Source organism: Balaenoptera borealis (assembly GCF_965194805.1).
Source record: "Balaenoptera borealis genome assembly, chromosome: 17".
Taxonomy (NCBI): Eukaryota; Metazoa; Chordata; class Mammalia; order Artiodactyla; family Balaenopteridae; genus Balaenoptera; species Balaenoptera borealis.
The window spans coordinates 75,915,933-75,928,408 of record NC_138876.1 but is presented as its reverse complement, the minus strand read 5'-3'; the positions used below and the strand labels follow the sequence as shown (position 1 = coordinate 75,928,408).

Below are 12,476 nucleotides of genomic sequence, written 5' to 3'. Positions count from 1 at the left end.
GTTTCCAAACTTCAGAGTGACTCAGAATATACCCCAGGCTGCACGTTAACAATACAGCGTCCAGGGACTTCCCTGTCGGTCGGGCAGTTAAGACTCCGTGCTCCCAACGCAGGGGGCCCGGGTTCGATTCCCGGTCAGGGAACTAGATCCCGCGTGCTGCAACTGAGAGCCTGCATGCTGCAATTAGAGATCCCGCATGCTGCAACTAAGACCCGGCACGACCAAATAAATAGATAAATAAATAAATACTAAAAACAAAACAATACAGCATCCAGACTCGACCCTTCCTTGCTTCTGACTCAGTAGCTGCAGAGTGGAAGCCACACCTCTTCTCAACAAGCTCCTGGGTAGATGTACGATGGAGTTTGAGGAACAGTGACCTAAATTTTCTAATTCAGGGACCGAGTTAGACAGTGTTTTTGTATGCATGGGACTTGGGTTACCTGCATCAGCTCTGCTGGGTTATTTGACTGAAAAGGCAGGTTCCTGGGCCCCATCTCCACACTCAGAATCTGAGCATGGGATCCTGATGTCTGCAGTTTAACCAGCATGCGGAGGCGGCCACAATGACACTAGAGACCAACCAGACCTGGATCCAAACCCCAGCTCTGCTGCCTAAGCCACCGTAAGCACATTTAAAAACAGTCTCTCTGTATCTGTCTCATCTGTGAAAATGAGGGTGATGCTATCTACCTCACGAAGGGATTGTGCACATGAAATCACAGAATCCACGCATTAGGGGCTGTTCCTGGCGTAGTCATGGTGCGTGCAGCTGGAGGGGATAGTCAATAGAGTTAGGCGAAGAACATCACCCCGTCGGGCCATCATTTCTGAGTAATGATGGAGTCTTTTAAGGACAGATAAGCAGAGGGTAACTTCTTCCAACCAAAAGTCCAACACACTTTTGAGAGACAGAGCAGAAAGCCCCAGAAGTGAAGATATGATTTCAATCATTTCAAGTATTGATTGATCCACAAAATATTCCTGTATTTCATTAAAAAATCTGGATACTAGGCAATGGGTTGCATATACATAATTCCAGAAAGAACAAAAGTAAAAACCACTGCCTTGGAGAATGGTGATTGGACACTGGGGTTATTCCACATGCAGGATATTTCCTGGACCTAAGAGGGAGAACACTTCTCTCTACCAGACGCTTGTTTCCTGAGCTTAAAGTTAAAAATCTGTCTCCAGCTGTCACTGACCTTCCAGGCTTCCAAGACACTTCCAAAATGCTGTTCTAGTGATGCATCCATAATCAAGAGTGAAATTACTCCCTGTAGGTTTGCATTGGCCATCTCACAGATTTGGGGTGCAAAGTCAAGGCGATTGTCCAGAGTATCTGGAATTAGGGTGGAAGCAAAGCACAACCGTCTGATTACTCTGTTTCCAATTTCACTGTGGCAGTCAAAGGCTGCTGTTCATTTCTAAATGGCCCTCTGAAAATAAACAACTCACAGAAAAAAAGACTCCTCAAAAGTGGCAGTGGTGACCTTCAACACCCATAACCCTGCACACCGATCAGCCGCCTCCACTCGAGGTGTACGGAGAACAGAAAGCCTGATGTTGAGGGTAACACTAGGAAGACCATTCAATAATTGGAAAATAAAACCTTTGGGGAAGGGCTAAAAGAAAGAAGATATTTAGCCTGGAGAAGAGAAGGCTGAGGAATGACCTAATTATAGGCTTCAAGTACACGAAGAATTAATCTACAGCAGATGGTGACCAGCTGTTTTCAATTCCCATTGAATACAGTACAACAGAAAATTGGCTTAGGGGGTAATATAAAGGATTTGGGATAGATAAAAGAAGGAATTTACTGGTTTTTGAGGGTCACAAAGGTTAAGAGGAGATAGGCTCTATTACTTTAGGGAGATGACAGCCACTCTGTCCCTGAGGTTTCCTGGTTTGGATGGGTTTGTTGAAGTGCATTGAGGGGGAAAGAGAGCTTTGTTCTGTTGTGAAGGCCGGCCCCGCTCTGCGGCTGTTCATCACACCTGTGCCTTTGATTCATGCAGCGTCTCATGATTGTATTTTTGTTTTCCATAAGTCATCACGATCACACCCAGTGATTTATGAAGTGCCAAGTGTGTGCTGGGCATGGTGAAAGAAAACTACATAGATTCCACCTTTTAACCTTCAAAGCTTTGTCATTTGACAATTATAAGCGTTTACTGGGTACCCCTGAGCGCCAGGCACTGTTTCAGGAATAAGGGGCTATCCAGATGGATAAGATATTGTTGTTCTCGAGAACAGCAGGGGGTGGGGGGAGTGGAGGAGGGGTGGGAACTTCCCTGGTGGCGCAGTGGTTAAGAATCCGCCTGCCAATGCTGGGGACACGGGTTCGAGACCTGGTCCGGGAAGATCCGACATGCCATGGGGCAACTAAGCCCATGCACCACAACTACTGAGCCTGCGCTCTAGAGCCCGTGAGCCACAACTACTGAGCCCACGTGGCTAGAGCCCATGCTCCACAACAAGAGAAGCCACCGCAATGAGAAGCCCGCACACCACAACGAAGACCCAACGCAGGCAAAGGTAGATAGATAAATAAATAAATAAATAAATTTATTTTTAAAAAAAAGAACAGCAGGGTGGGGGGAGAGAGAGCGCGAGTGTGTGTGTGTGTGTGTGTGTGTGTGTGTGTGTGTGTGTGTGCACGTGTGCACTCACGCACCCTAGGGAAATAGCAGGGGAGGTATGTTATAATCAGGAACTTTGAAAACACACATACAAAACAACAAGGTCCTTCTGTATAGCACAGGGAACTATATTCAATATCCTGTGATAATCCATAATGGAAAAGAGTATAAAAAAGAATGTATATATTTGTATAACTGTATCACATAACATTGTAAATCAACTATACTTAATAAAATAAAATAACAAAATCACACATACCGGGGCTTCCCTGGTGGCACAGTGGTTAAGAATCCACCTGCCAATGCAAGGGACACGGGTTTGAGCCCTGGTCTGGGAAGATCCCACATGCCATGGAGCAACTAAGCCCAGTGCGTCACAGCTACTGAGCCTGCGCTCTAGAGCCCGCGAGCCACAACTACTGAGCCTGCGCTCTAGAGCCCACGTGCCACAACTACTGAAGCCCTGCGCCTAGAGCCCATGCTCGACAACAAGAGAAGCCACAGCAATGAGAAGCCCGCACACCGCAACGAAGAGTAGCCCCTGCTCGCCGCAACTAGAGAAAGCCCGCGTGCAGCAACGAAGACCCAATGCAGCCAAAAATAATAAATTAATTTTTAAAAAAAAACACACATACGTATCCCGCTCCCTCCAGAGACTGATATGCTTTTAGTGGCATATTGTTCTATGTTCTACCAAATCAAAATCATCACGTGCAAGTTGAGAACCCCTATTTTTTTTACTATAAAATGTAATAAGAAATACATTTTGAACTGTGATGCAGGATACACTCACACACACACATATACACATTCATACACACACATGACTGAAAAAAGACTTCATAGAACAGAGCTTCACTACCACTTTTATAGTTTAAATTTTATTCTATTCATTTTTTTAATACTGGTCAACTGTAAAAAATTGACTTTACAACTCTCGAATTGGTCGTGACCCAGAGTTTAAAAAACACTGCTGTGGGGAAAGGGGGCCACTTTGTTCAGGCGTGAAGGACAAGAACTCATATTTTTTGTGCCTCAGTTCAAGAGCAAAAAGGAGGGTGTGGGTCTAGACTAGGAAAATTGGCTGAGGGTCTCCCAAGCCTCTCCAAACCTTAAACTCAAAGGGTTTATATATGTTCCTGCCCAAGTCACCAAGATAAAAGAATATGCGGACAAAGCCCTAGAGCCCTAGTAACAGAGCACACGGGCTTGTCTGTGCTCCAGGCAGCCATTGGGACGCCTGGGGCCAGGGGAGTTGACAATTGAGGGTGATGGAGATTCAGGTCCTATCAGACAAGGCACATTAGAAGTCAAGAAGACACCAAGCACACAGAGAGCCTGGTGAGACCAAGAAGGGAACACTGAATTCCTGTCCCAGCTACGTCACTCATTAGGTCAGTGGAGGTCAGGTCACTTCACATCTCACGAGAAAAAGCAGCAGAATCAGCTGCAAGTGACTGCCAGCTGCAGCGGCTGCTCCAACTCCAAGGTCACTCTCAAGGTCACTCAGCACAGGCTGAGGGCACGACTGCAGGTCTATCAGTCATCCCCAACCTAAAATAATGACACTGCCATCAGCACCTTCTCCTCCTACCTGGGGAGTCTTCTCTATAAAATCATGACTTGAGGCTGAGGAAGAGCTTTTCGGAATGGAGGCGAGAGCAAAGGTTGGGTTACAAGGACCGATTGGTTATCAATCAATGAGTGTCAGGTAAAGAAGATGAGCCTCAATTTCTTCATCTGTCAAATGGAGATAATCAGACCCATAGTGACAAGAGCAGATTCGGGCTCACGGCTGGGACAGATGGTCCCACAAGGGCCAGTGTGCGTTATGTCAGAGTCCGTACTTTGTCTTACTCTATCTGCTGAGTGATGCCTGGTGGTCAGAGGGTGGGGAAAAGAACTGAGCTGTGGAGGCCAGGCGGCCCAACGGGGAAAAGATATAAATACAAATATATGCACACACACACACACACACACACACACATACATATACACGTACATATACATTCATGTATTCAGATGGGCTAATACACTCAGACAAACCATGATTCCTGCCCTCAAAGAACTCACATGTTAGTAGGAGGGACCGAGGTGGAAATGAATGAGCCAAGATAGAAATATGAGCAATAAAAAAACAAGAGCACCTGAGTCTTGATCACAGCCTCCTGTACTTCCAGTCACTTCCTCTACCACTGGTACTCTGTCAAGGGCTGCCCTGCACCTTCCCTCCAAGGGGAAATCTGGAAACGTGTTGCATAATTTTGGTTGTGGATGTCTTAGTCCGTTCAGGCTGCCATGACAAACACCACAGACCTGGTAGCTTACAAACAACAAAAATTCATTTCTCACAGTTCTGGATGCTGGGAGTCCAAGGAAATAGCACGGCCGAGTGCAGGCTCTCTCCTTGTTGCAGACTTTTTGCTGTGTCCTCACGTGGCAAAAGGGGCTGGGGAGCTCTGTGGGGTCTCTTTTGTAAGGGCTCTCATCCTCTTCATGAGGGCTCCACCCTCATGACCTAATCACCTCCCAAAGGCCCCAGCTTCTAACACCATCGGAACTCTACTCAATACTCTGTGATGGCCTGTATGGGAAAGGAATCTTAAAAAAGAGTGGATGTATGTATATGTATAACTGATTCACTTTGCTGTGCACCGGAAAGTAACACAACATTGTAAATCAACTATACTCCAATAAAAATTAAAAAAAAAAAAAAATCAGGTGTTTGGCTTCCAACATGTGAATTTGGAGGGGCTGGATAGTCAGACCATAGCATCAGGTGACAAGGGGTGCTGCTGGCATGTCACGGCTCAGGGTAAAGAATGCTGAATGTCCTGCCATGTGTGGAGCAGTACCACTCAAAATACCAACAGCTTCCTTGTTGAGAAAGCCTCTTGAAATTCCATTGCAGCAATTCTGTGAGCCCACGGAGACTCCCAAGCCATTGACCCTGCCGCGTTTTCATTCAGCGACTACTTTCTTACCTACCATACGCCAGGCTAGATACAGATATGCTGCATGCTGGCCATCAGGGAGTCTGCATTCTGGTGGGAAAGGTACAAAATAGACCAGTAAACAAATAAGTAAACAATATAACATCAGATGCTGGGAGGTGCTTTGAAGAAAAATAAAGTAGGGTAAGGGGTCAGAGATGGACTTGGGAAGGGGGTGACTATTTTACATAGGAGGTGTCATAGAAAGCCTCTCTGTAAACATTTGAATAAAACCTGCATTAAGAGAGTGAACCACGGGGACTTCCCTGGTGGTCCAGTGGGTAAGACTCCACGCTCCCAATGCAGGGGGCCTGGGTTCGATCCCTGGTCAGGGAACTAGATCCCGCATGCGTGCTGCAACTGAGTTCGCATGCTGCAACTAAAAGATCCCACGTGCCACAACTGAGACCCAGCACAGCCAAAATAAATAAATAAATAAATATTTTAAAAAAGAAAGAGAGTGAACCATGTAAAAATCAGGGAGAAGGGCCTTTCAGCCCAAGGGACAGCAGATACAAAATGTGTACTCGGCAAGTTGTAGGAACAGTAAGGATGCTGGAGCGGATGGGCCAGGGGAAGAGCAATAGGACGTGAACACAGAGAATCAGCCACTAGTTGATCATGGAGGACCTTGGGGGTCGCAATAAAGACTTTGAATTTGGTATCACATATGATGGAAAGGCTTCAGAAGATTTTGAGCAAGGAGTGACATGGTCACACTTATATTTCTAAATGATTCATCTACAGAAAAGAAATTGAAGGGCCAAGAGTGGAATGGGAAACCAAATTTAAAATGCCAAAGGAAGCATCCAATTAGCCAACTGCCTGTCATGCGCCTGCACCAGAGCTACCAGGGATGGAAAGAGAGAGAGCCTGGCTTCCAAAGCAGAGGGCAGAGTCCTGGCTTCACCAAATCTCACACGATGCAGAATTCCCCCAAATGGAAACGGAAGTCAGAGCCTGAACCATCAAGAAAGTGACAAATGTAGGGGTAAGGGACTAAGAGGTACAAACTACTACGTATAAAATAAATAAGCTGCGAGGATATATTGTAAAGTACTGGGAATGTAGCCACTATTTTATAATAACTTTAAATGGAGCATAACTTTTAAAAACTGTGAATCTCTATGTTGTACACCTGAAATTTACATAGTATTGTACATCAAACATGACATATGCAGCAACATGGATGGACCTAGAGATCATCATACTAAGTGAAGTAAGCCAGACAGAGAAAGACAAATATCATATGATATCACTTATATGTGGAATCTAAAAACAAAATGATGCAAATGAACTTAAACACCAAACAGAAATAGATCCACAGACATAAAAAACAAACCTATGGTTACCAAAGGGGAAAGGGGGGGAGGAGGGATAAATTAGGAGTTTGGGATTAACAGATACACACTATTACATATAAAATAGATAACCAACAAGGACCTACTCTATACTAGAGCACAGGGAACTATACTCAATATTTTATAATAGCCTATAAAGGAAAAGAATCTGAAAAAGAATATATGATTATGTATGTATAACTGAATCACTTTGCTGTACACTTGAAACTAACACAACTTTGTAAATCAACTATACTTCAATAAAATAAATAGGATGATAATATGAAATATGACATAACAGATATGAGATAATAAAGTGTCTAATTCAATGTCTATCAGGTAACAAATGCCCAGTAAATTGTACTCAGAGTGGGGTATACTATGCAGTTAGTAAAATATATGTTTCTGGTCACTTCATTTGTATGGGATATCTCCTAAGACTCTGGAAGAAGCCCTAGCAAAGTGTAACTTTGTGGTGTAGGTCAACTTTTAATATATAAAAACAAAATTTTAAAAATTAAATATATATATTATACATCAATGAAAGCTCAATTTTAAAAACAGAATCAAAGTTTCTTCATATAAAAAAATGTTAAGGGAATTCCCTGGCGGTCCAGTGGTTAGGACTCAGTGCTTTCACTGTGGTGGCCCGGGTTCAATGCCTGGTTGGGGGACTAAGATCCCACAAGCCACGCAGCACAGCAAAAAAAAAAAAAAAAAAAAATTAAATAATTTTTTTTTCAAATGACAAATGTCCACAACACAGTCACTAAAAAGGACATGGTGACTGGATGGGGCAGTAAAGAGAGGGGACGCGTAGGTGACTGCCAGGGCTCTGGCATCTGGGCTGGATGGGTGGTGGCGTGATTTATTCATCAAGGTAAGAAAGAGAGAAGGTAGAGCAGTTTTGAGGGCAGAGGTGTGAGCTTCCAGAGCTTGGAGCTCTAGTCACCCTTCAGAGCAGAGCCCAAGAGGGGTAGGGGAACCTGTCTTCACACCCTGCTCTCCTCGGTCACTAGACGTCTACCATGATGGGCAAGGCAGCTCTCCTCACTTGAGGTGATTCCTGAAGACAGCATGGACACAAATAAATCCCTTCTTCCTGCAGGGGGACTGAGGCAGTGTCCAGAGACCACCACAGGGACACAGAAGCACTGGTGGGACGGCAAAGCTTTGTCCCACGCCCCCTAAATGCAGAGGGGAGACCACCACAGGGACACAGAAGCACTGGTGGGACGGCAAAGCTTTGTCCCACGCCCCCTAAATGCAGAGGGGATCCCCACCTTAATAATGATTTTATAAATGTTAGCACCTACTCAGTAAGAATGACTGGTTAGAATTACAAAGTTGACTTGAAGGAAGTTGTCTCCTCTTGGCCCCAAGTGCCACAACTGCGAGCCTGGGGGCAACTTTTACGGTTGTGTCCTGTGGGAATTCCGGATCAGCTGTGGATGGCAGCAGGGTGGAACCCAGCTACTGAATTTCAAAGGGATAAAGATAAGCCAGGAGGGTCTGCGACCTCGAGGTACTGATGCTTCCCAAGCCTGGGGAGTAATAGCCGGCCCTTGGGGCTGACAGGTGTAGCCGGTCCTTCTGGCTGGATCATCTGGATCTGGACTGATGCGGTGTTTAGACAGGGAATGCGCTTAATCTTTCCCTGTAACTCACAGAGCTCATGATTGCAACAGCAAACAATCAGGTATCTTCAGAGCACGGGGGTGTAGGTGGGAGGGGTGACCCAGAAGGCAGTGTTGGAATAGCCACACTAAGGTAAAAATAAGAATGTCTTTTCTTCACCTTCCAGGCTTGTCCTCACCCATGAATCACAGCAGTTGGCAGTGAAAGATTATTACTCACAAGAACAATTTTTAAAAGAGGCACTCGGTGGGAGACAGGGCTCAGAAGAAATGAACTTGTATGAGTAGGGAATGAACAACATTATCACTGGAAACGTAACATACTTGAAGCAGTGATTGATCAGAACCATAGGTGGGGAAAATATTCAGCTGATGAGCAAGTAAGACGTACAGTGAATAATTCTTAAGACTTCAGAGCTCATGCATTAATCTCTCACTGATAAAGTGTTTGGAAATAGAGTGCCCTTTAGAGGTGAAAAATGATTCACCAGATGACACAAATCCATGAACCTGTGGCTTCACCAGTATTTAGAATGCCATTCTGTTTTAGGATAAAGTTTCTAACATAAGAGGGTTTTGTTAGTTGATTGGTTTTGGGGGGTTCTTGGTTGGCTGGTTGGGTTTTGGCTTTTTGGTTTTTTTAATCAGAAAAATCCAAGGACCTACATTTTCAAGTTGTCATAGTTTTCTTTTTTTTAATAATGCATTATTGTCTTTTTTTTAATTAATTAATTAATTTTTTGGCTGTGTTGTGTCTTCGTTGCTGCGTGCAGGCTTTCTCTAGTTGCGGCGAGCTGGGGCTACTCTTTGTTGTGGAGCACGGGCTCTAGGCACGTGGGCTTCAGTAGTCGTGGCTCGCAGGCTCAGCAGTTGTGGCGCACGGGCTTAGTTGCTCCGCGGCATGTGGGATCTTCCCGGACCAGGGCTCAAACCCGTGTGCCCTGCATTGGCAGGCAGATTCCTAACCACTACGCCACCAGGGAAGCCCCCTGTCATAGTTTTCTTATAAGTCATGTACATGTCTGTGCATATAACTGTTCGATCAATTCAAAGATTTGAATTCAAGGAATAGAATCATCAATATCAATTTTTGAGTGTATGCTATGGAATTGGGATAGTTCAGGAGAAGACTCCTCAGTCAGGAGGAATTTGGAGTCAGACAGACCTGGGCTGTTTCTTGGCCCTGCCTCTTAACCAGCTGTGTGGCTTAAGGTAGGTTCCTTAATCTGTCTGAGCCTATTTACTCATCTGTAAAGGGAGATAAAAAGTGTCCTCATTACATAGGGTTACCACGGGTAGTAAATGAGGCAGCGTGTGCCAAATGGTTAGCACGGAGCCTGGAAAACAGTATCTGTCCTCCAAACAGTAGCTGCTACTGCTGTTTCGTTGTTTTGTTGTTGTTGTTATGGTAACATCTAAGCCTAAAACGTAAGACCTTCTCCCTCCCCCCTTCCGAAGAAAGGGGGACATTGCTACCCAAGCTTCAAGAAGAAAGCGTTTTTTAATCTTTCAAGGAGATTGTGCCATCAAGGAAAAGGAATCAAAACAAAGATTCGTTGAGAATCCTACTTCTTTTCATTTGCTTTCCCCAGTGGTTGAGTGAAAGGAAGCTTGAGCACAGGGTTCTTCTCAAACAACAGATCTACCCTAAACCTAGGATAGAATCAGAAAAGCCAACTGACAGTCAGGGTGTCTGATTCATTATCAGTGATGGGGCAGCCTTGTGGTCGTGTGCCCTGCGCGTGAGGCAAGGGGAGGCCCCTTCCCAGTCCCTCACCAGATGCACGTTGTGTGGTACAGAGGCCCCTCCGCTCCCCCGCTGGCTGGACACCCCCCCTGACTTCTGTTTACCCTGGAGTCTCTCCTTTCATACCCTCTGGATTGGCATGAAGGAGATCTGTATTATTTCTGCACCATGAGCTACTCTTTGCCCCAGTTCTTTTAGGATTCCAAACCTTACGACATCAGCACAACACGGATTATTGGTACATAAACTGAGCATTGATAATAATTTTTAGAGGGGCTCGTGATAGTCACAGTAGGCTCTGCATGCCAGTTCTGTCATCGTTTGCTGTTTTTACCACTTCCTTTCCAGCGAATCCCAAAGCTACCTGCACTGCACAAGGGTTAATGACTTGTCCGAGGTAAGTTAATTAGTGGTTGAGCCAGGAGTAGACTCATGTAACTGAACTTCGAGAACAATGTTCTTTCTTTTTTTTTCTCCACTTTTACTGAGATATAGTTGACAAATAAAATTGTAAGATAAAGTCTACATTGTGATGATTTGATATATGTATATATTGTGAAGGATTCCTCCCACCTAGTTAATTAACACATCCATATACATATTTATATAGTTTTTCTTTTTTTGGGGGGGGGGGTGAGAACATTTAAAGTCTACTCCCTTAGCAAATTTCAATTATACAATACGGTGTTACCAACCACAGTCACGATGTTATATATTAGATCCTCAGACCTTATTTAGAACAATGTTCTTTCCACTATAATTAATTCATTTATTTATTCAATAGGAACAAACATACATTTATACTCTGTGTCACACTCTGTGCTTAGTACTTAGGATATAGAAGTGAACAATTAATTCCCAATCTAATAGGAATGATTTGCCATTTATTTACTGCTACACATGTAAATAAAAAAATGCAATAAAGTATTCCAGAGGCTATGATCAAAGAAAGACTGGGAAAATGTGATTTTACCTAGGAATATCAGAAGAGACTTGGCAGCAAAGATGATTCTTGAGTCTTGAAGGATGAGCAAGCAGAAGGATATTTTGCATGAAGATGGCAGAGGACACATTCTAGGAAGACAGATCAGTTTAACAGTATCATGAATATGCCAAAAACAGCCCCATGTGTCTACGTAGCTACAAACAGCTGGACATAGCACAGGCCTATCTGGGAAGGGAGGCATTCACTAAGTAGAGCAGGGCTAGATATGGAGGAGGGCTTTTATGTCATCCTGGGAATGGAGGCTTTATTCTGTGGGCTGTAGAAGCAATTAAAGGGTTTAACCTTGATCAGATTTGATTTCAGAAAATGGACCTGGCAAAGCAGTGGAGATTGGATTGGGAGGGCAGGGGACAAGAGATGGGGTGGGGGGAGCGGGGGGCAGGGGCGGGGGGGAGTTCATTACTACTGCCCAGGGTCCGCATAGTGGGAGGTTCAGACCGTGGCAGCGGTGTGGAAAGGTAGAGAAGATATGAAAGATACTGAGGACATGGAGAAGTGGGCGGCAGGGGTTCAGCAGGACTCCCAGCTTCCTCCTCTGAAGGAATGGGTACATGTTGGTATCATTCACTGAAATGGGAACTAAAAAAAGATGTTACAGGGGAAATGGTGAGATTAGCTGCTTAAGGAACAAGTAGTTGAAATGTTTAACAGACAGTTACAAGGATCTGGAACTCAGCAGAGTTCTGGCCAAGAGCTATAGATTTGGGAATAATCTTCTTACAGACAAGAGTTAGATCCAGGAGAACTGAGGAGATCATCAGAAAGAGTATGCAGACCAGTGTTTCTCCATGTGTAAATCTCTCACCATGTGCCTGAGAAGCAACTGAGGAAAATGCAAAATCTCAGGCCCAATTCCAAACTTACTAAAGCCAAACTATGAGAAAAGGACTCATGGCATCTTCTGTATTATGAGCAAGACAAGTGATTCGAATGCAACTGGAGTTTGAGATCCACTGGTATATTCGTTCAGGTTGTCCAGAGGAAATGGAACCAGTAGGGTTTGTGGGTGTGTGTGTGTGTATTTGTGAGTGTGTAGATAGATAGATAGATAGATAGATAGATAGATAGATAGATAGATAATATATCTACAGATATATAGAGATAGTGATAT

General features: G+C 44.4%; 1 protein-coding gene across 10 annotated transcripts in view; it reads right to left on the bottom strand.

Annotated features, from left to right (window-relative positions):
• The window catches only part of LOC309615286 (uncharacterized protein), a 93,036-nt gene that overhangs the window by 56,982 nt on the left and 23,578 nt on the right, over positions 1–12,476 (bottom strand). For 4 of the 10 annotated variants that reach the window (XR_014236695.1, XR_014236697.1, XR_014236698.1 and 1 more), the window contains exon 4: positions 11,333–11,433. The exons of 2 other annotated variants lie outside the window; for them this stretch is intronic. Coding sequence is in view for 3 of the 8 variants with exons in the window: in XM_082364699.1 (XP_082220825.1) it covers positions 1,206–1,342; positions 5,627–5,686; positions 11,333–11,432 (297 nt within the window). In the remaining 5 variants the exon portion in view is untranslated. Of the gene's footprint in view, positions 1–1,205; positions 1,343–5,626; positions 5,687–11,332; positions 11,434–12,476 lie in introns of all 10 variants that reach the window. 4 more of the 10 variants (XM_082364698.1, XM_082364697.1, XM_082364699.1 and 1 more) reach the window with 3 other exon arrangements.